Source organism: Crocuta crocuta, unplaced genomic scaffold, assembly GCF_008692635.1.
Source record: "Crocuta crocuta isolate KB4526 unplaced genomic scaffold, BGI_CrCroc_1.0 scaffold138, whole genome shotgun sequence".
Classification (NCBI taxonomy): Eukaryota; Metazoa; Chordata; class Mammalia; order Carnivora; family Hyaenidae; genus Crocuta; species Crocuta crocuta.
In genome coordinates, this window is record NW_027532585.1 from 6,962,967 (window position 1) to 6,984,955 (window position 21,989).

The following is a 21,989-nucleotide window of genomic DNA, read 5'->3' on the forward strand; positions in this document are numbered from 1 at the left end:
ACCCGTGAGAACAGACGCTGAGTGTTTCTGTGTGCCCACACTCTCTCCAGGCCTCATAGCGGCCCAGGAAGATGGGGGCTGCCAACCTACCCATTTTCCAGATGAAGAAACAATCCCAGTGGTTACCTAGCCTGTTCAAGGCCCCTTGGCTTAGCGTCTGAGGTGGAATTCCACTTGAGGTCTCTCTGCCCCCAAAGACCTTGACTGCTGGCAGATTCACAGGCCGAAGCACACACTGAACACAGCAATGGATAGCCTTATTTTTCCCTGTTGTTACTTTTATTATCCAGAGATCCCTTTCCCACCCTTAATCATGTCTTGGGCAGATCCCGTAGCTTTCTGGTCACCTTCAGCTCCTAGAAGTCCTGGCCTGTTGAAAACTATTCTCTCATCCATTCCAGAACTGTGCCTTTTCCCAGCTCAGATCCACCCCAAGGTGGGCATCACCTCTTCTTTCACTCCTTCTGTACCTCCTTCTTCTCCTGTGGTTCCTTTGAGGACCAGGCAGAAGCAGGGGGTTTGGAGGTAGAAGGGGCAAGGCGTTAGACATCTGACATCGTCATGCTTCTCTCTCTTCTAACACTGGCTGGCGACATTTTTTTTATGGGGTGCATCTTGAGTTCCTGAACAAAAGCATGCGATCTCTGGTTAACCTCTTGCAACAAACTCAGGTCCCGCTCCCTAGTAGCCCTCTAGCCCCTTACGAATGAAGGCCCCCACCCCCAGCAGACAACTTTCTTCTGTGGGTTCATTCTAGATGCTTGGGCGTAGGTACCAGCCACAGGACACAGGTGCATCCCCAGTGAGCCAAATGGTGGAAGCGCATGCCATTCCCACTCCGGCCTCTCCTTAGCCTGCCATTCAGTGGGGCTCCAACCAGCGTCCGGTTTTCCAAATCTTCCAAATTCAGCAGGCTCTAGGTTTTTGGTTTATGACTGCTTCCGGGGTCCAGGACACTCAAGTCAGCTTGTTCCAAGAACTCTAACGTCAAGCTTCTCTTGGACCCACAGCAGCTTTAGGGTCTTAGCTTTCCCACTCAGCAAACATCTAGTAACTTCTCCCAGGCGCCTCTAGATCCCTATCACAGCAGAGGGGAGAGAAGCCCACCACCCTCCTGCTGTGCGGACAGCTCCCTGCTGACTCCTCTGTGCCTTTTCAAATCTCTGATTTCAGAGGTAGATGGGCAGTGGGGGTGGTAGTCTCAGGTGGATCCTACTTCCTTTGGAAAGTGCTGTAGGGATATTCCTGGCACCCTTCCTTGGGAGATGCAGTATTTATCACCACTGTCTTCAGCTCTGAGACCAGGGCCCCAAATTCCAAGACCCTAGGAAAATCCCCATTCTGTATTCTGAAAGCTCTGATCCCAGATGCGTAGCTGCTATGAATGGCGATGCCCACCTTCATTCATGGTTCTGGGCGTGACTGAAGCCTGCACGCCTCGGAAGGCAGGGTGGGAATGTAGTTACCACGTGGTTTTCTTTCCTAGAGCTCCATGTCTTCAGCCCTCATCTCCAGAGAGGCATCTTCACAGACTAAGACGTCTTTTTGGCCCTTACTTTTTCCAAGTGAGAAATTCTAAGAAGACAGAAGTAGTTCTCAAGGAGAACATAGGCATCCAATCTGATAGGACTTCAAGTGCTACCCAAGTGATGACATCTTTTCAGCTTGGGAACACAAGTTGGTTGTGTTGTTTTTTTTTTTTCTGAGAGCCATTTGTCACCTTCTCCAACTTACATACTTTTGAAGTCCAGGTGTCCATGTCCCTTTGCCAAAAAAAAAAAAAAAAAGACAGGATCCCTTTTCTCAATGAGATTTATTGTCTTTGAACAAAATGATACAACTATGGAACCAGGTGTGTCGTTGGATGTTAGTTTAATAGCATGGACGTAAGTGGCCAAGTTCTTGTTCTTCTCTGGGCTCTTGTTGCCAAGGAGGAAAGGCTTGGGGCAGAGTGTTTACGGTTGTTGTTGTTTTTCTTTTGCTACGTTTGGTCATTATTTGTTTTTGATGGAATATTGGCGAGTTGCTAGAGGGTTTGGATTCCTTGAAGCTGCTCCATATTCACCTATTTCTGACTTTGGCAATAATTCCAGGGCCAATCACCAGCTTTCTATATTTATCAGCAGCTGCTTCAGTGATGTGGAAACAATTTTCTCAACAGCTGAAAAACATGAAGATACAGAGTAGGACATTTCGTTCTTTGTAAAAGAGCTTAGTTGAGATGAGCATGGGAGGAGGGAACAATGCAGCACGAACCTCTTTGTCTCTGCATCTTCCCCACTTTCTCCAGCGTGACATCAGGCCTATGTGGAGGATTTACGGTTTTGCACAGAGAGGAATGAGTGGGTAGCCTCTGTGGCATATACCAGAATCCTTTGAATCAGTGGGTATGAGCCAGTATTCTACTTTCTAGAAGGTAGTCTTTGATTTGCTTGATTTATGTCTTAAGGTTAGGGACGAAGGAGGCTCATCGCCAGCCTCTCCCTCCCACCCAGCTTTACCAGCTGCCTGGCTCTAGGCACTCAGCATTCCGTGAGTGCTTTCCTACAAACCATTATCAAAATCAGTTCTAGAACATCTGCCCTCCATGGGACGCTGCAGGGCACAGAGGATCTGAGAGGTATGGGACACCACCTGGGAGGTCAGAGGCTTCCAGACTGCAGGGCACTTGGACTAAAGGATTGAATAATAAATGGTGTCATGTCTACAAAGCCCTCACTCAGCACAGAGTGATCAGAGATGTCGCTGTTGCTCTTGAGTTGCGTCTCATCTGCTTTCAGAGCTCTGGGCATTAACGTGTTTGTCCAGAGAGTGAGACGTAGAATCCGGAAACGTGGTTTCTAGTCCCTGCTCTGCTCCCACCAGAGAAAGGTGGAGCCGCATTGAGAGGCTAACATGAACCAAGCGTCCTGAGTGTCGTGCAAAGCATGTCACAGTGCAGGGTATCTGTCCTCATTGCAACCTAGGAAGAGGGCCAGCATTTCACAGACGAAGTGAGTGTTCAGACACTGTCACTTCCCCCAAGTTAACATCGAGTCCTCCTAACTCTAAACCCTGGACTCTTACCACTCCAGGCCTCTGTCTCCCTAGATCTCAGCGCTGTGCAAGAGGAGACCCCATGTGGCTCTACCAACCCCCCCTCCACCTGCCCAACTGTCTTCAGTTTGTAGAATTGAAAACCATCTCTAAAGTTTATTTTCTGACTTAAAAATCTCTACCAGCCCCTTCCTTAGTATTTTAAATCTTTACTGCCACCTAGTGGACTTGATCTAATCAGAAGGATGAAAAATCCAGTTCAGCTTGGATTAAAAACAGTCAATTCATCTTAAATTCATCCTCTGCTCCTAACCTTTAAAAATTGTATTTATGGGCAAATATCATGGCCTTCAATTTTTATCCCTGTAGTAAACTTCCAGATGTGAGATCCCTTTATAAGATTTTTGGTGGGTTTCTGGGAAACCTATAAACTCCTGCTTTGAAAAAAAAAAAATAATACTGCTTTGTGATCATATTATACACACTCAGCTAATAATGGTCTATACTTACAGAATTCTAATCTGAAATATTTAGAACTTGTATAGCAGTTATATTTCAACTTTATAAATACTTATTTGCTTAACTTTTTTTTTTTTTGCATTCTCACGGTAACAAAAAAATAATAATTCAGACAACACAGAGGATGTGAAGTAAAAAGTCCTCCTCCACAGAAGGAACTATCTTAAGAATTTCTCATTTTTTTCAAGAAATGTTTTATTTCATATAGAAGCATGTGTACAAACACACACACACTGTTTGCTGATTTTTCATAAATGAGCTTATGTTATGTATACTGTTCCACAGGTTGCTTTTTTCAACTTAATCTATTTTGGACATCTTTCCATGTCAGCACACAAATCACCCTCTTTCTTTTTTTTTTTTAATTTTTTTTAATGTTTTTTATTCATTTCTAGGAGAGAGAGAGAGAGAGAGAGAGAGAGAGAGAGCGTGAGCAGGGGAGGGTCAGAGAGAGAGGGAGTCACAGACTGAAACAGGCTCCAGGCTCTGAGCTGGCAGTCAGCACAGAGCCCGACGCGGGGCCCAAACCCACAAACTGTGAGACCATGACCTAAGCGAAAGCGGACGCTTAACCGACTAAGCCACCCAGGCGCCCCACCCTCTTTCTTTTTAATAGGACGTAGTATTCCATTACTGACTATCCTCTAATTAATTTAACCAGTTCCTCATTAATGTCCATATAGGCTATTTTCAGTTTTGTTGTTACAAAAGTGCTGCAGGGGATAAATTTGTTTTCTTCAGGGAACACGTGCACGGCCATATGCCAGACACACACACACATGCACACTCATTCGTGAGTTTGTAGGCTAAGATATTAGACGTGAATTTTCTGGATCTAAAGGTGTATTAATACCCAATGACCAAGATCACCAGAAACACACCTGTAGTCAAAAAAAGAAGAAGGAAAAGAGGAGGAGGAGGAGGAAAGGGGGGGAGGGGGAGAAGAAGAGGAAGAAGAAGAAGGGGGAGGGGAGGGAGAAGGGGGCTGAGGGGGAACAGGAAGAAAGGAGGAAAAAGGTCAACTGCTTCAAGGGGAGAACACAAGGGGAGTGGAGCACTGTCGTAGGGTGTGAGCTCTTGCTGGGTGGTAGCAAGGAGGAGTCAGGGCCGAGGAAGCAGTTCTGGGCTGAGTACTGACAAGATGCAGAAGCAGGTCGGGCGCCTGGGTGGCTTAGTCGGTTAAGCATCCGACTTTCGCTTAGGTCATGATCTCACGGTTCGTGGGTTCGAGCCCCGCGTCCGGCTCTGTGCTGACTGCCAGCTCAGAGCCTGGAGCCTGTTTCAGTCTGACTCCCTCTCTCTCTGACCCTCCCCTGCTCACGCTGTCTCTCTCTCTCTCTCCTAGAAATAAATAAAAATATTAAAATAAAAAAAAAGATGCAGAAGCAGGTCAGTGATTGGGCACCTCAGTAAGTTTTTGTAGGAGGAGAGAGTTAAAGTAGGGCCAGGAGTGTCACTAGCAAAGGAGCAGCAGTCACACAGGTGGTCGGAAGAGGGGGGTGTTTCGTTTTGTGTGCCCAAGTGGCCTTGTCTGGGCATTGCTTTATCCCGTGAGTGTTTCTCACAATCCGCTGGGGACATGATGGTCAGTCTCCCGGCAATGCTCGGTTTCATTGGCTCAGCTTACATTGACTTCAAATGTCTGTGGATGTTTATGTTGCTTTTCCAAAAGGTTGCATTAATCGACATTCTTCTGGGTTCTTTTAAATACTCAACTTCCCTAACAAAGAAGTATTTAATAATCAGAGTAATGGTAATTATAATACTAGGAAGCGCTTATAGGGACACCTCCCATGTGCCAGCCACTGTGTTAACTCTATTATTTCATTGAATCCTCATTGAAGACTTGAGACAGGCATGAATAGCATCCCAGCTTCCACATGAGGAAACCAAGGCTTAGAAAGGGGGAGAACCGGCCTGGTCGCCTGGCCAGCCAGCAACTGTTGAGCTGGGTTCCGAACCAGGCGGGCTCCTTCCAGAGCCCTCGCCCTTTCCCACAAAGAAACGCTTTCTCCTTTGTCTTCTTCACAGGAACCTGCCACGGAGAATTTAAAGCTAGGGAATTAAGAGCTGTTAAACTGATGATCACAAATCTTCAACAGTCTGGTTCAGGATGATAAGGAAGTCGAGAGTCCCATTTACAAAAATGAGATCCACGGGCGGCTTTCCAGGAATCACACGTGTATTAAGTGAGGCCTCCAGCACGAGAGATTTAGCTACTCACATGTGCCCTCAATTAATAGAGGCCTAGGAGAGCTTCCTGAAAGTCACAGCCAAAGCAACGTAATACATATTCTCTGGGCTGGCTGGAGCTCAGAGAGTATTTAAATAATCCCCAAGGAATAAACGGATGAAGGCCATCCATCCCCGTGGACCCACTGAGGTTCATGAAGTTTCCATGCTGTGCGAGCATGGCAAGGACTTGGTGCAGGGAAGGAGAGTGGAATGACGCGGTGCCTCAGTAAATATTTGTTGAGTGTGGGGGGTGGGGGGTGCACACTGGGGGTTCATAGCCGGCACGCATGCGTGGACTTAGCAAAACAAATGTGGGAGTCACTGCTGGCTTCTGCTCTTTTCCAGACTGCGCTGGCTGCGGACGGGACATCAAGAATGGGCAGGCGCTGCTGGCCCTGGAGAAACAGTGGCACTTGGGGTGCTTTAAGTGCAAGTCCTGCGGGAAGGTCCTCACCGGGGAGTACATCAGCAAGTAAGGCTGGGGCGAGGGACGCTTCCAGTGGGGCCTGCTCTGGGGAGGGGAACCCCCAGCCCACCCCATCGGTCGTAATGAAAGACATTCACACGCCACAATCAATAGGATCTTTCACGATACTACTGTTTTAGTTTTTATAAAAGGAATTTTATTATTCTGCTGTTGCTATAGTTTGCCCACAATAAATTTAAAGAAGTGTTAATCACTGCCGAATTTAACAATGAACAAAGCTGACATAATGTTACACTGTATGTTATAACCAATTCTTTAGTAATTTTACTTTCCCTAATTTTTTTTTCCCTGTTTGGAACTAGTAGACCTTTGCCCTCCTTCTAGGTCTTGAATGTATTTGTTGACACCTTCCCCCACCCCACCGCCCCACCCTAAAGAAAAACACACAAGGTCTAAGCACTGAGTCCATTAGGGCCAAAGAATAATACAGCCCACCAGGGAACTGGTTCATGTTAGAGTCAGGTGCTGGTGTGAATAATAACCAGAGTAAGTGAAGTTCTTTTTTGTTTTGTTTTTATAATGTAGCCTGAAGAAACTAGTTACAGTGGTTGCCTTTTTTTCAAGTTTTTAAAATTTTGAGAGAGAGCGAGAGAGCAGGGGAGGGACAGAGAGAGGGAGAGAAAGAATCCCAAGCAGGCTCCACACCATCAGCGTGGTGATGGGTCTCACAAACCATGAGATCATGACCTGAGCCGAAATTAAGAGTCAGACGCTCAACTGACTGAGCCACCCAGGTGCCCCTGCAGTGGCTACCTTTGGTTTAAAGAGGGACGAATGAGTGTGGGGGTCCAGTGGCAGTGAGGAAAAATTTATTTTCCTCAATAAACAAACAAATCGGGCAAATATATATCAACTGTTCAAAAAAAAAAAAATTAAGTGAATTTAAGAATACAGTGAAACAGGGGCACCTGGGTGGCTCAGTCGGTTAAGCGTCCAACTTCGGCTCAGGTCATGATCTCATGGTCCATGAGTTTAAGCCCCGCGTCAGGCTCTGTGCTGAAAGCTCAGAGCGTAAAGCCTGCTTTGGATTCTGTGTCTCCTTCTCTCTCTGCCCCTCCCCTACTCGCACTCTGTCTCTCTCTCTCGCTCTCTCTCAAAAGCAAATAAACCTTAAAAATTAAAAAAAAAAAAAATACAGTGAAACAAACAAAAAAGTAGTGTGGGCCCCTCCTCCTAGAAATCTAATTCTGTAGTCCTGGGAGAAGCTGAAACACCTGTATCAGAAGGAAAAAGCTTCAAGAAAGAGAAAAATGCCCAGCTATTAAACGAACACAGAAGGCAGCGCGGGAGTAGGTAATTGGGATGTCAACAGTGGTGCTTCTTAACTTTTCCACTCATAGTGGCACACATAGAAAGCAGTATTTTTTTCTGTGCTCTGAGGTAAGTGAATAAGGAGGGTTCAAGAGGCTGGGTGATGAAGGCCCTGTGCCCCTCAGGCCTCCTGACGGCTGAGGACATGGCGTCCCGGGCTCTGGCGTGTGCGCTCCAGGAAGTGGTGGGGGTGCGCACTGACACCACATCTGAAGCCCATCTGGCCTGGTGGCGAAAGAGAACGGTGCCCACGTTTTGCTAGTTGGGCCTGAGACAACAGGGGGCAGCCCCGGTCACCATGTGGCCATTGGGCTGGTATTTCTGTGAAGCCCAGAGAGCCACAGCCCTCTCTCCACGTCGTGTGGTCTCATGCATTTTGATCACGTCTGACCAGATCCCCAGGCGTGGCAATGCCGGGTGGGAGAGCCTCACGTCGCTCCCCCATCCTTCTGTGGAAAAGGCCTCCAAGAAACGTGGGGCTGGGGTCTTCCCTCGGCCTCCTCTCAGAAGCTGATCTCTTGCGTTGCAGGGACGGCGCTCCGTACTGTGAAAAGGATTACCAGGGGCTCTTTGGGGTGAAATGTGAAGCCTGCCACCAGTTTATCACAGGGAAGGTCCTGGAGGTGAGTGACACACGGGCTCCCTTCAGAGCTACCGTCGTTTTCCTCAGAGGTCGGCAGAACCACAAAAGAGGCTCTCGTTCCATTTTGTTTGTTTGTTTTTTCCGCCTATGGAGGAAAGAAAGTAGTGGTAGCTGACCTCTTTTGAGATTTAGCATGTGTTGTCTTTACAGCCAGTTTCTACTAAATGTTCATGTGGAAACCGGAGTGATGGACAACTTATCAAAAGTGATAAAAGGACTCTTAGGAACTATGTAGAAGGAAGGGGTGTATGAGACTATTTTTATTTTTAGAAGTCAGAAACTGGGAAACAAAGAGCGTGTTGAGCCACGTGTGTGCCTGTGTGTCAGCGTATGGACCGTGTGTGCGTGCGTGTGCGCCTGTGTGGGAGTGCACACGTATGTGCTTGTACGTGGGGTGTGCGTGTGTGCGTGCAAGAGTGCTTGGACTCCAGGAACGAGGGCTCAGAATTGAAGCCGGGAAAAGAAAGGGTGGGTGAAAAGTGAAGGCACACACCTCCCGCCCTTAAAAAACCACATCCTGTGCCACCCAGCACGCCCTGCGCCCTGTGGCTCAGGCCGACCCCAAGCCCGGCGGGGTCAGGTGTGACTGCCTCGCGCCACAAAGCCTGCTTCCTGTTTCTCCCGCGCTGGGGGATTGGGGGCCGCAGGTGAGGGGGAGGCCCTGCCCCACTTCTTACCGGCCTGTGGGGTGTTAACCCGATCTGATAAAGAAAAGATTGCCTCATAGCCATCGCACATTTCAGGGTGGAGAAAGTGTCCTGGGCAGAGGTAAGTCAGGACGCCTAGCAGCTGGGAAGGCCACCAACTGGTCCTGCAGCCTTGGCAGGCACCAGGGCACCGGGGCCACATGACCACATTCGAACCTTCTAGCAGGGCGTTTCAGAGACCGAAAGCAGAGAGGCCCCCAGTGACTCTGGGCAGCCTCTGTGGGATTGCACAGCAAGGTCTAGCTTAGCTTTCCTAATCCCACAGCAGGCTAGGGGTGGGGGTGGGGGGCTTCCTTCCCAGGAAACACCGAGGGGCTGGTGTTGGCTCTGTGCCAGGACCTAATTGGATTTGGGCAATAAGGAAATGACTGTTACATGCACTTGCTTTCTACCCAGGGGAAGGGTGTTCCAGGAAGGGGGAACAGCCTCCCTAAAGGTCCAGAGGCGAGGACGAAACAAAAAGTCAGATGGGCAGGAGCGCGGGTGTGAGAGTTGCTGCTGGAGGAGTGGGGGAGGGGTCAGAGCAAGTGGACTTCCAGGGTCCGAGTCAGGAATTTGGGCTTTTTCCTAAGAATGCTGGGGAGCCATTGGAGGGACTGTAGCCGGAGCTGAACGTGATTGGATCACACTGCTGTAGAAGGAATGCGTGGGGGTCCCCAGATATTCCTAAAACCATGTCTGTGGCAGCTCTGTTCACAACAGCCAGAAGGTGGAAACAACCCAGTGTCCATGCATGGATGATGGACCAACATCACGTAGTATATACAGATAAGGAATAACATTCAGCCTTAAAACGGAAGGGGTTTTGATACCTGCTACAACATGGATGAACCTTGAAAGCATTATGCTAAGTGGAAGAAGCCAGACACCAAAGGCTACGTACAGTTTGCTTCCATGTACATGAAATATTCAGAATAGATAAATCCATAGAAATCGAGAGCAGATTGGTGGTTGCCTGGAGCTGGGGGAGGGGGAAAGAAGGGTAGCTTGTTGGTACCCAACTAGCGGTGTGAAATGTTTTGGAACAAGTTAGAGGCGGTAAATGCACAGCATTGCGCCTGTCCTAAATGCCACAGGCGGGGAGGCCGGCTAGGAGACTTCTGTAGAACTCGGGGCACAAAACAATGGGAGGGGAATCTGAGAGGAGGGCCCACCCTCCCACATAGTTGGGGGGCCAAGAAGAGTTTCCATGGCCTTTCCAACAATGGTTTTAATTTCCAGCCCAAGTGTGGTCAGTGCTGAGGTTTTGACCCTCCATGACGTGCATCGCAGGAAGGCTATTGGAGAAGATGGTTGTGACCTGTCCAAAGTGCAGCATGAAGTCCAGGTGGCCATGTCACAGGGTTATGTGCTCCCCACCTGTCCCCTGAACATGTCCCTTGTCCCTCCCTGGAGCCCTAGGGGAGGGGTTCGCAGCATTTCCTTAGGAGTTCCCAAGTGTGATCTGTGCAGGACTAAAATAAACCTGTTGAGTTGGGAGCAACTGGGAAATTGCATTCAAAAACAGTAATAATAAAATATCAGAACCATCTCGCAGATGTTCATCTGTAGGAAAAGCAGTGGGAAGATACTGAGCATAGCCCCCAAATTTGGGCCATGTTTACAGAAGGTGTGGATCGAAACAGCTGTCTCAGTCCACATACGCAACTGTGTTCCCCAAAAGAGTTGAGGCAGTAGGCAGGGTGGGGGAGGGGGCTGTCAATGACCTCAGACTTAGTTCAACAGCTGTAAGAAGGAACAGATCATTTTGAAGAAACATCTGCTTACTCCAGTTCCTCCCTGGAGTGAGTGTTGGCTGTGGCTGCGAGAGCTTCTCACCAGATTGACCTCGGGTTTCAGCGAGGTCCTTCTGGAAGGTGGAAGTCATGGAGGCTTTGCACACAGTGCTTTCAGATTTGGGACTTCTGGGAGTCATTCGCACTGGCTTCATGGTAGAATCAAGACCCGCCCAGGGGGTGTACTGACCTTCTCTGATGGGTGTGATCTAGAAAAATGTCCTGCCTGTGTAGTGCCCTGACATGTGGCTGCTTCTGAGTCAGCTTGGCTTGGTTACCAATATCAAACAGGACCGGTCTCAACACTCCGCCCTCCTCCGGTGCCTTCCTTTTCAGACCCCATGGTTGCAACATTGTGATTGTGAATTTGTAAGTGCTGTGATCTTTGCCTTTTAGGGTTTTTTCCCCCCTCAATTTTAAAAATGTGGTACGATGAACATAACATGAAATTTGCCATCTTCATCATTTTTAAGTGTACATTTCAGTGGTATTAAGTGTATCCATAATTTTGTGCAATCACGACCACCATTCACCTCCATGATGCTTTACAGCTTATAAAATCGAAACACTATGCGTAACACTAAATCCCTGCTCCCTCTTCCCCCTCGTGCCCCGACAACAACCATCCTATTTTCTGTCTCTATGAATTTGACAACTTTAGCCACCTCATACAGGTGGAATCCTACAGGGTTCAGGGTTTTGTGTGTGTGACTGGCTTATGTTATTTCGCACAATGTCCTCAAGATTCATCCATGTTGTAGCAAGTGCCGGAATTTCCTTCCCTTATGACTAAGTGATATTCCATCATATGGATAGACCACATTTTGCTTGCCCGTCTATGATCCTTAATTTTTTGTTAATGTTTTTTTTTCGGATTGATTTTATCCATAAAGATTGTAAATGTATTCATTTCTTGCATCTGCTCCAACAGTGATGGCTTAGAAACTTCTCTCACAGTGTTCTAGAGGCCAGAAGTCCAAAACTGAGGTTCCGGCAGGGCCACACTCCCCTCCAGAGCCTCTCGGGGGGAGCTCTTCCTTGCCCCTTCCAGCTTGCGGTGGCCCGTGGCAGCGTGACCCTGATCTCTGCCCTCATCTTCACGTGACCTTCGCCTCTGTGTCTTCTCTCTATATCGCCCCTCCCTCTGCTTTGCTCTTCGAAGGACACTTGTCATTGGATTTAGGGCTCACCCAGATAATCCAGGATGATCTCGTCCCAAGATCCTTAGCTTAATTATTACATCTCCAAGGACCCTTTCCCCAAACATTCACAGGCTCCAGACATTTTATGGGCCACCCTTCAAGCCCACTCCAGTAAAGCTGCGAACTTCTACAAGTGTCCTCCAGGGACTCTCACTAAGTATCAGAGGTGCTCGACAGCCTATTCTCTGGTTGGTTTTGCCTGAGAGGCCGTCAGACACCCAAGGAAACTTCGAGAAGGAGCAAGGTCACTGGGGAATGATCAAGAAGGTCCAGGCTCAGCTTTGTCACTAATTTCTGAGTAATTTTGGACAGGTTATTGAGGCTGTCTTTATTCCACTAGTAAAGAGAGTGGCATGTTACCTCCAAAACTCCACCCTGCTCTAAAATTCTATCTTGCTATGTTATTCCTTTCATAGCCATGAACCCTGCTAATCATGTTGACTTGACAGGCTGGGTAGAGAGCCCTCGTGTGTTTTAGTGAAAAGGGCTCCACATGATAGGGAATCAGGGATCTGCTCCTGGCTCTGGAGCTCCCAGCTGGCAGGCAAGCCTCAACTTCTTTGAGCCTCAGTTTCCAGTATAAGTATTAAAAATATATATGTAAATCCAAGCCTGGGACTGCTTGACTCCCAGTTGGCCCTTAGGACCCAAGTTCTGTAATTCTCATGTCTCCGGCCTAAGGAGTCAGAGTTAGCAGTTCTTTCTTCTGGAGAGATTTTCCTGGAAACTGGCACATAGCGTACACTCAAATTGTAGCTCTATTTATCATCAGCTGGCTTTCAAATTTGTTTTCAGCAACAAGAGTCTCTTTTTTGAGAGGTCTTGCTATAAATGGCACATCTTTAAAAGCTTATGCTAATTAACCTATAAATTCAGGAGCATTCTGAAGATGTTTATAACCTGCCTCCTAATTAAGTCCGGAATCAAATTAGTGTGAAATACTCAAGTTTGCCAATAGCTTGCTATCCATCTGCACCTCTAAACTCTTCTCTGAAGCAACCTTCCTCTTCATTTCACTTCCCACTCCTGACTGCTCCTCTCCCCTGCTCCTGCTTTAGCAGACTAATGGTGCAGGAAGCCACACGAGACTTCGGACTTAGGTCACACGTGTCAGGAGACATCGGGCATCCCTTTGGTATGAATTTCCTTCCATTTCTGGTGAATGAGCCCTCAGAGATCTCTTATTCCAGCAAAATCCCTTTCCTGGGTATGGGAACGTTGTTACCTGCCAACTTCATAAAGCAAGAAAACAGCAACAAAACCGTTCGAAAATGAAGGCAGCGCTGGGAAAAAAGACAAGAAAGAAAGAAAAGTAAATGTCAGCCTGGAAACAGAAGCATTGAAGGTGAAGGAAAAGGATTTGTCCCACGTGGGCTGTTCTATCAGCAAACCAAGGGCGAGCTTGACTCTCTCCGCTGTTGCGTGATTGCCTCCCCCCAGGGGCTCCGTGTTCACCCAGAACTCCACTGATCCCTTCAAGGCAAATGCTTGCATCCCCAGAGAGCTTGGCTCCCTCTGCAGATGGGGCCTCCCTGAGCGGGCACCTGCCAGACCGCACGCCAACCCGGAGCCTTCCGCTTGCAGCTCTTCTCTCAGGGACGAAGCAAAGTTGTGTGGTCTGCATTCTCACTCAGAGGAGGAAGGCAGGGCTCTGCTTTTCTTGCCTGGGTCTCATATCCTTTCCTTTTCCCTTCTCCCCCATGTCACACAGCCGGAAAATCAATTCTCCACCCTGGATGCCTTTCTTCCCACAAAGGCTGGTGACACATGTCTTTACCTGGCGTGGAATTTACAGTGCTCCTTGGGCCCCCTGGGAGCAAGTGGAGAGAGCCTTGCATGCAGCCTGAGGAGGTCCTCTGTCCCTTTAATACCCTTCCACTTCTATGTCTTCGGTGGTGCTGTTCTCTCTTATCTGTTAGCTTGGGAACGATGGATGGACAGACCAAAGGACAGGACTCAGACTTGCTTTAGACCCCTCCTGCCGAACTCCTGCGGTGGAGGAAATGGAATCACAATGTGATTCAGCCAAATCCTTTTTTCTTTTTTTTTGATTCTCTGAGGGATTAAAAACAAGTGGCTTTTTTTTTGGTTTAACTTTCTGACTGCTTTTTCATAAAGCCCAGGGACAAATGTTTATAATGTTCCTGTGAAACTAATTCCTGTTATAAATTGAAGGCCCTCAGCCCCGTCTTAACTTTTGGTGCAAGTATTCCAAGCACGTTATGCTATGATAGCCAGAATCAGGGGGTAGGTCTTGTTCTGGGCTAACCTGGCATCTGGTGAGAAGAAACGCAGTCATTCGGTGGTACCTGCGTGACAGATGGTCTGTTTGTCACCACCAGAGATGTAATTTGCAAAAGAGAGGCTGAAATGCCAGCTCCCCCTTCCTTACCTGGTGTATGTCATATACGTGCAGAGCAAGAGTGGCGACCCACGTCCACACCGAAAACTGAACGCATCCTTTTCATTCCCACTGTGCTCCGAGGAATTCATACTTTCTTCCACTTAGCTCTGAACCCAGATGTTTTGAGGATTCGTGAGAGCAGAAGGATCAGGGAATCTTGATAGGACTGGTTCAGATGGTCCATGTCCCAGAGAGGCAGTGAAACACCACAATATCTTGCTTTTACATAATATTTTAAAAAATTTTTTAATGTTCGTTTTCTTTTTGAGAGAGAGAGAGAGACAGATGTGAGTGGGGGAGGGGCAGAGAGAGAGGGAGACACAGAATCTGAAACAGGCCCCAGGCTCCAAGCTGTCAGCACAGAACCCAACACAGGGCTCAAACCCACGAACTGTGAGACCATGACCTGAGCCGAAGTCGGACGCCTAACCGACTGAGCCGCCCCAGGCACTGCTTACATAATACTTTTAACACTTGCAAATGATCTCATAAATACTTAATTCTCACAACAGACCTGTAAAGTGGTCAAGGCAGTTACTACTGACCTCCATTTATAGATGAGGCTACTGAGCGCCAGCAACTTGGGGGCTAATTAGTAACAGACCGTGATTAAAAGCTAGGTCTATTAGTTCTCAGAAGATAGGAACTCACACACTGCTTCATGAACCACCTGGCAATAATCATTGCAGAACACGAGTAGTTTGCTTCCAAAAATAACATGCCGAAGGACCAAAATTTATCATTCCTGGTGAAATGGAGAAAGTCTGCCTCACTAGCTGCCATGTTATACCTATTTTCAGGATGATAAACATTTGCTGCTTGTTTGGCTTACTTTTTCACCAAGGTGAAATGTCACTAAGAGTCAGTGACCCCTCTCATGGAGTCTGTTGTGCTTCTGGGCAGTCTTAGCTCCCAGTGTCTCGCCTATGCAGCCATGGCTCCCAGGGTCTCGTCTATGCAGTCATGTCTCTCAGTGTCTCGTCTGTGCAGTCACACCTCATAGTGTCTTGTTTCCTTTAATCACCCATAGGCTCCCCGAGGGCACCTGGCATGGCCTGTGGAGAATAGTATAGCATAATAGTATAGATGGATGAAGCTGTCTCAGGTTAGTTCCTCAAAGAGCTCTAGCCTAGAACTCTCCAGATCTCAGTAGGTAGACAAGAAGATGCTATGAAGCAGGACTGACATAGGGAACCAGTCATCTTTCTGAATTTAAAACTCAGCAATAAACTTAAGCTTAACAATAAACTATTAGAAATGGCCTCATTTCATACATGAATTAAGGAAAATGTGGTACATCCACACAACAAAATATTATTCGGTGGTAAAAAGTGCCAACAGCATGCTACCACAGGGATGAGCCTTGGTAACATGATGCCAAGTGAAAGGAGCCAAGCACAGAAAACCTCACTTATATGATTCCATCTATATGAAACGTCTAGACTAGGCAAACCCACAGAAACAGAGTAGATTAATGGTTGTCGGGGAATGGGTAGAATAGAATGACCACTAATGGGTACGGGGTTTCTTTGTGGGGGGTTGATGAAGACTTTCTAGAAGTCGATAGTGGTGATTCATGGTTGGGCAACTCTGAATAGACTCAAACCATTGAATTATATACTTTCAAAGGCTGAAGGTTAGAGTATGCAGATAATGTCCCAATTTAAATATATATGTACATGCATATATACATGTACATCTGTCTGTCTATGCAGAGACCTCCAAGGTGATAGGGAGCTGAAATCCTGTTGCTCTGTTTCCTTCTCTGTGAAATGAGAACACTAATCACTGCCTCTTGGGGCTGCAGGATTTGGAAAAGAGAAGGCAGGCAGAACTGCCGGCATAGTCAGGGAAGCTTCCTCCCTTCCCTCTGTCTCCTCCTTCCTTCCAGCCTTTGCCAATTTCACTTGCTATGTAGAAGAACAGTGGGTAAAGGGCAAAAACTGGGGATTCGAGTCAATAACCGTCTTCCTGCACCATTGTATGCGAGGTCTTTCCTCTTCCTGAGCATTCAGACTTGTTCTCTTGCATGGCCATGCGCTGCCATTGCACAGAAATGTGCCCTCGATGACAAAGTAAGACTTGGTTAATACAAAATCTTCCCGGCACAGGAGAGCGACCTCAAGTTTAAATTCAACATATGGTTTATGCTTATTTGCAAAGAATAACTTTGGTGCTAATATTTTGTCCCCTTCATCGTCAACAGATTTGGAATTGGCACAGGACATAAGCGCATTGACACAATAAATGATTTGAAGACAATCCATCTGGTTCACCCAAAGTTATCCACTTTCTCCTACATTAATGACTAAAGGAAGTGTGTTACTAGGGTAACAGAGGACTATGTTCACAGGCAGTAAAGTTTCGATATTTATGAAAAAATCACCCCATTTCCTGTCAGCACAAATGGAAGGGCTTCCTTATCCGGAAATGACATTTTGAAAAGAATTTGTATTTTGAGTTCAAACGATGTTTTGTGTTTCAGTGATAACTTCAGAGAGTTTAGCTTATTGCCAGTGAAATGTGTGTGGGGGTGGGGGTGGGAGGGAGTGACAGTTGAACCAAGTGGCGGAATGTAACTCTTGCAGAGAAGTGGACAAGCAGTATTGAGGTTATGCTGGTGGCCCAACATTGGGGACCTCAGAAGAAAATGTAAAATTTAGGACTTGTTCTCAGACAGATGAAATGCACGTTTCTAAAAGTAATGGGGTGTTCAAGTCTAAAACTATACCCACTACNAGAGTCTGAGGATGATTGTCATTGGTGGTATTGAACTTGAGAAATGATTAGGCTCCAACAGAAGAGAGACAGCTTTCCTAGATAAGTTACTGCCCAGCATAGTGAGGGGATGAGTCTCCTGGTCTGGCCAGTGTTCTGGGCACAGAAGCGATGACCCCTCAGAGATGTCCTTTCTACTCTCCAGGACCCTCGCTGAGCCTCAGAAACCTCACATGTCTGCTTTCTCACAGACCCAGAGCACTAGACGTTGCTCACCTGCTCCCATCCCCCACCCCATTCACGTCTTCTTTTACTGTGCTTTTTAATGTGGTTTTTTTTTTTCCATTCTTAAGAGAGAGAGAGAGAGAGACAGAATGTGAGTGGGAGAGGGGCAGAGCGAGAGACGGACACAGAATCAGAAGCAGGTTCCAGGCTCTGAGCTGTCAGCACAGAGTCCAACGCAGGGCTCAAACTCACAAGCCATGAGATCATGACCTGAGCCGAGGTCAGACTTCTTTTACCACTCTTAACCTCAAGGATGATCATACCCCTTCTAAGTGATTGATTCCAAGGTGTCTCACCTGCCCTACACAGGTGACATGCAGTGAATTCCAAGGTAATTTCTGTGACCTTCTCTTGGTGGAGCAGAAAAAGAGTTTCATGTTGGGAAAGGTATATTAGTACACATAAGATAAACGGGGACCCACAGTAGTGTGAGAGCCAAGTAAGAGGCACACACAGTAAAAGCCCTGGGTTTAAAAGAAATTCCTGGCGCCTATTAGAAAAGCAGTCAGCTTTGGATTTTGAGGCATGGGTGCTTACAGACAGGTGCAAGTGGGAAATTCATGTCCATTTGCTGTTGTTACTGAAGTCTTAGGTCAGTTTTTTCTGGCTTTATTTCTTTGGTTTAAACGTATGATTTGATTTTACTGTTTGGTTTAATACATTATTTTAGTTTGATTATGATGAAAACTGGCTTTTGTGGGCTCACCTGGACCCACTGTCCACCGGAAGGATCATCCCTATCAGAAAATGCTCGTGGTCCTCTCGGATCTGCCTACCTGGCCGATAGCGGATGGCAAGAGAGCCCAGTGGTTCTCTCCACCCTTTCCCCTGGAGGCTGGGCTGTGTCTCTGGTGGGCGTTACAGCAAAGGGCGTTACCCCTTTGGGGTCAAGCCGTCTTCTTTAGCTTTCGGATTCATGACAAATTCAGACAAAAGGTGGCACCTCAAGCTCTCTCTACTCTATTTTGTCCGAGCGCTTTTGTCCACAAAGCCTCTTGCAGTGAGCATTGAACTTGGGGGCATACACTGAAAAATGGGACCATCCAGAAGTGACCGGTACAGCTTCCATACTGGACATAGCTTTCTCTAAGTAAGGATGTGAAATTTGCAAGGAAGCCCGGGAGGTGAAACTTGCCACGAAGCTCCAGGGCACATGGGAACAGTTGGTCCCCTCGGCCCCAATCAGCAAAGCTGCCCGCCTCCCTGTCCTGTTGGGAACAGGCTTCCTTCCCTTTTGGTTTCCACCTGAACATGCTTGCTTCCTGGACCCACGGCTTCCCACCTTGTGAGGGATGATATGCCAATTCCAGCAGATGGACCTGCTTAGGATTTGCCAGCGAGTCCGGAAGAGTGAGGGTTAGGGTTGGGGGCCATACAGCCCAGCGGAAATGAACCGGTAGCATAATTCCTCCCCCAGAAGGACACTTTGGAGTGGCCTTACAAATGAAAACTATTCATAAACTACCTATCGCATGGCCCTGCAGCAAAACTCAAAACTGCAGCCATCTTGGAAACATGGAGAGAATCTGGAATCACCTCAAACAGATCACTGTGCCCTTCCTTTGATTCTTGATTCTTTATTTTCTTTCTCAAATCACATCCATATGTACAGACAAGACGCAGGTCAACAGGAAAGCCTTGTCATTATCACTCAACAAGGGCTGTCCAACCAGGCAGACGTCCCAAACCTCCTGACTCCACATGGTGATTCTCTTGGGCCCCTTTTACTTGGAAACTCGCTAATTTGGAAATTGGCTTGGCAAATGTGAAGACAAACCATCTTCTCTCTTCCCATCCCAGAAGATATAGAGGTAGTTAAATAAAATCTGAAAGAGGGACCAATACTCTAAATATGGGAGAGTAGAAAGCTAAAATATCGGGGTCAGTGATCCCCGTTCTGCTGTTCTAGTACTTCTGGCCATGACTGAGAGCCCAGTTGAGTTTCCCCTTTGCCTTTGTAAGGAGGACTCCTTTACTCCTCAGGCAAACAGTTGACTGCTGATGTCCCAAACACAGGACGAAGTTCTGGGGCACAAAGTAAGAGGTGTAGTCCCTAACTACCAAGGTTTTAAGGCTGGGATCCTAAAACCACTGTGCATAAGAATCACCTGGATTCCTGGTGTAAAGTGAGAATGCCCAGTCCTCACCCAGAAATTCTGATTCTGGGGGCCCAGGCTGGGACCCAGGAATCTACAAGTTAACATGCCCTGCTCTGGGTAATGGCGGGGGGCGGGGAGTGGAGGAGGGAGGAGGCAGCAGGTGGGAGGGCAGCGGCAGATCCCACTGGAGAAACTGGCCCTGCAAGGGTGCCGTGAAGACACATTCCTGGAGGCTTTCAACTCCTTGAAAGAAAAATGCACTAAAAAACGCTCTCTGATATTATAGTGGGCAATCCAGTAGCTTCCTCTTCATTTTAGAAGCACTGTTTTGTTGCTGAAAACCTTACATTCTTGAACAATGTTAGGAATTGCCTCCAAACCAGCTTAGAGAGATTCCACACATACCCAAGGGGTCTTTTTCTGGTTGGTTTTATGGGCAAATAATCTCCATGAAAAATTTCCCTAAATTATTTCAGTTGCATTGAACATGACAAGAGTTGTAACAGATTCTGCCCTCATCCTGAGGAAGGGGGTACATGAAAAGTGCTGTGTCCTCACAGTAGAAGGTTTCTGGCTCCTTCTCTCTGTTCACATATATGAACAGCCTGTGGCTTCACCTTCTGTCACTGGCTCATCTGGGATTTCTGCAGAATGGTTTAGTTGGCAGTGACGTTATGTGTATAGAGTACCTGGAACATAGAAGATATCTATTGACTTTTTTTTTTTGGTCTTCCTTAGAAAGAGAGAGTACAATGCAAAATGTACCCAAAAAAGGAATCAAGGGAGCTTGATAAGCAAAGCTGTTTTTTCGTCACACTTCCCTCAAAAAAAAAAAAAAAAAAGAATCTGAAAATAAGAAAATTCTGAATAACTAATGGGAATCCAAATCAAGCTGCGCTCAGTTTTACTGCATAAAGCAGATTTCATAATATGGGCCCTCAAAGCAGTGACTCGAGGGAGCAGGTGGCCAGCTGTTTGATCGCTGGGTGCAGCTGAACACCTTTCCATCCTCCCAACCCCAAGAAAGAAACTTCAAAAGCCTACGAAGCTGGTTTCAGCACAAGCCTCTGCCTTGGGGACAATTACTGTCAGATCTGCGGTGCCGGCAATTGTTCAGTGACTGTGAAGGAATGGTACTTTCCCCCAACCTGCGTTCAAGCTAAGAAAAGCTCCCCCTCCTTTCCGTGGGAACTTGGACTGGCCCGTAGTGGTTTGCTGGTGTGTGTGTGTAACTAGCAAGGGCGGCTGGGAGGGAGGCGTGAGAACGCTGGCCCCGTTCGGTTCTGTTTTCGGGCGTGTGTCTCCAGAGAGATGCGCGTCGCCTTCGCCTAGCTCCCTAGAGAGAAGCCCACTTAAGTGACCCAGGCGGACAGGGAGCCCCAGTCTGTCGGTGCCCAGGTCTGGCATTTGCAAGTCTCTCGCCGTGTTCTGAGTTTGAAGCCCGGAGGCGTTCCCAGCTCAGCACAGCCAAGGAGCAGAAATAGAAGAAAAGAAACCCTGGCATCAGGTAAAGCAGTCAATGCACCAGGCGTCCTTTGCTTTGCAGGGCAGTCGGGAGGTTCCTGGCTTCCTTGCTGACCAAGAGACCCTGAGGGTCCCACAGATGCGCTCTGCTGGTGACAGAAGCCACCTGCATTGGCCTGAGCTACATTTTACTTAAACTTCTTGTTTTTCTTACGATACAAAATGAACTACGGAGCCTTTTTTCATTGATACAGCGCTAGAGTAAAGAGCAGGAAAGGCAGGTTATTTGAGAATTCTGGAATCTTGACCTTTTAACAGTGTTTGTGTTTTTTCAGGCCACTACCCCCACGATTGAAAGGAGAATGTGGTTTCCAGATTTTTTTTTTCTTTTTGGTTTTGTCTGTGGTTTGTGGAGTTCTGAGGAATTTGTATTTGAGATGAAAGAGTTGTGGAGTCCTGTTGGGACAATTTGGTGGCACAGACTATTGAGTAAATTTGTCCGTTACTATAAACGTGTGGGCTTTTTTTTTTTTCTTTAAGAAGTTCCGCATGAATGAAAGTGAGGAAGCAAAAAGGGTTGGGGATTATTCCTATTTTGTTACGGCTGCAGGTTGAAAAAGCTTGATTATGACCCTGTCCCACCATCTTTGAGCACGAAGCAGCCTACACATTCTTTCTTGCCCTTAGGATGAAAACAGTGTTCCTGTATTATGCCATGTTCTGAAGTTCATTTTTTAGGGAAGAAAAAAGTTTTAATGTATGTTACGCTAGCTCTAAAGAAGGAATGAGGCAAGAAAAATCTCAACTGTGAAAGACATAGATTTATGATTTCGGAAAATGTGGGGGGAGTCTAGCCACACCCAAACAGGAGAGTGGTCACTATAGCAGCTACATCTGTCACTTAACCAGGATTGGGGATCGAAAAGAAATTTGAGCCTCTTTTGCCTGAGACCACCTCATAAGGAATGTTAAGAGGATGTGAAGTTATTTAGATTATCCAAACAGGTTCTGACAAGTAAGCGAAAATAACTCACTAAACTATAATTGTTGCCATTCTATAATGGCTCAAAAGGCTTGTTGAGTCACGATGTACTTAGAGAATAG

General features: G+C 47.1%; 1 protein-coding gene across 3 annotated transcripts in view; it reads left to right on the top strand.

Moving 5' to 3' along the window:
• The window catches only part of ABLIM1 (actin binding LIM protein 1), a 312,956-nt gene that overhangs the window by 213,005 nt on the left and 77,962 nt on the right, over positions 1-21,989 (top strand). For all 3 annotated transcript variants that reach the window (XM_077779560.1, XM_077779561.1, XM_077779559.1), the window contains exons 5-6: positions 6,136-6,262; positions 8,118-8,211. In XM_077779560.1, coding sequence (XP_077635686.1) covers positions 6,136-6,262; positions 8,118-8,211 — 221 coding nt within the window. The remainder of the gene's footprint in view (positions 1-6,135; positions 6,263-8,117; positions 8,212-21,989) is intronic.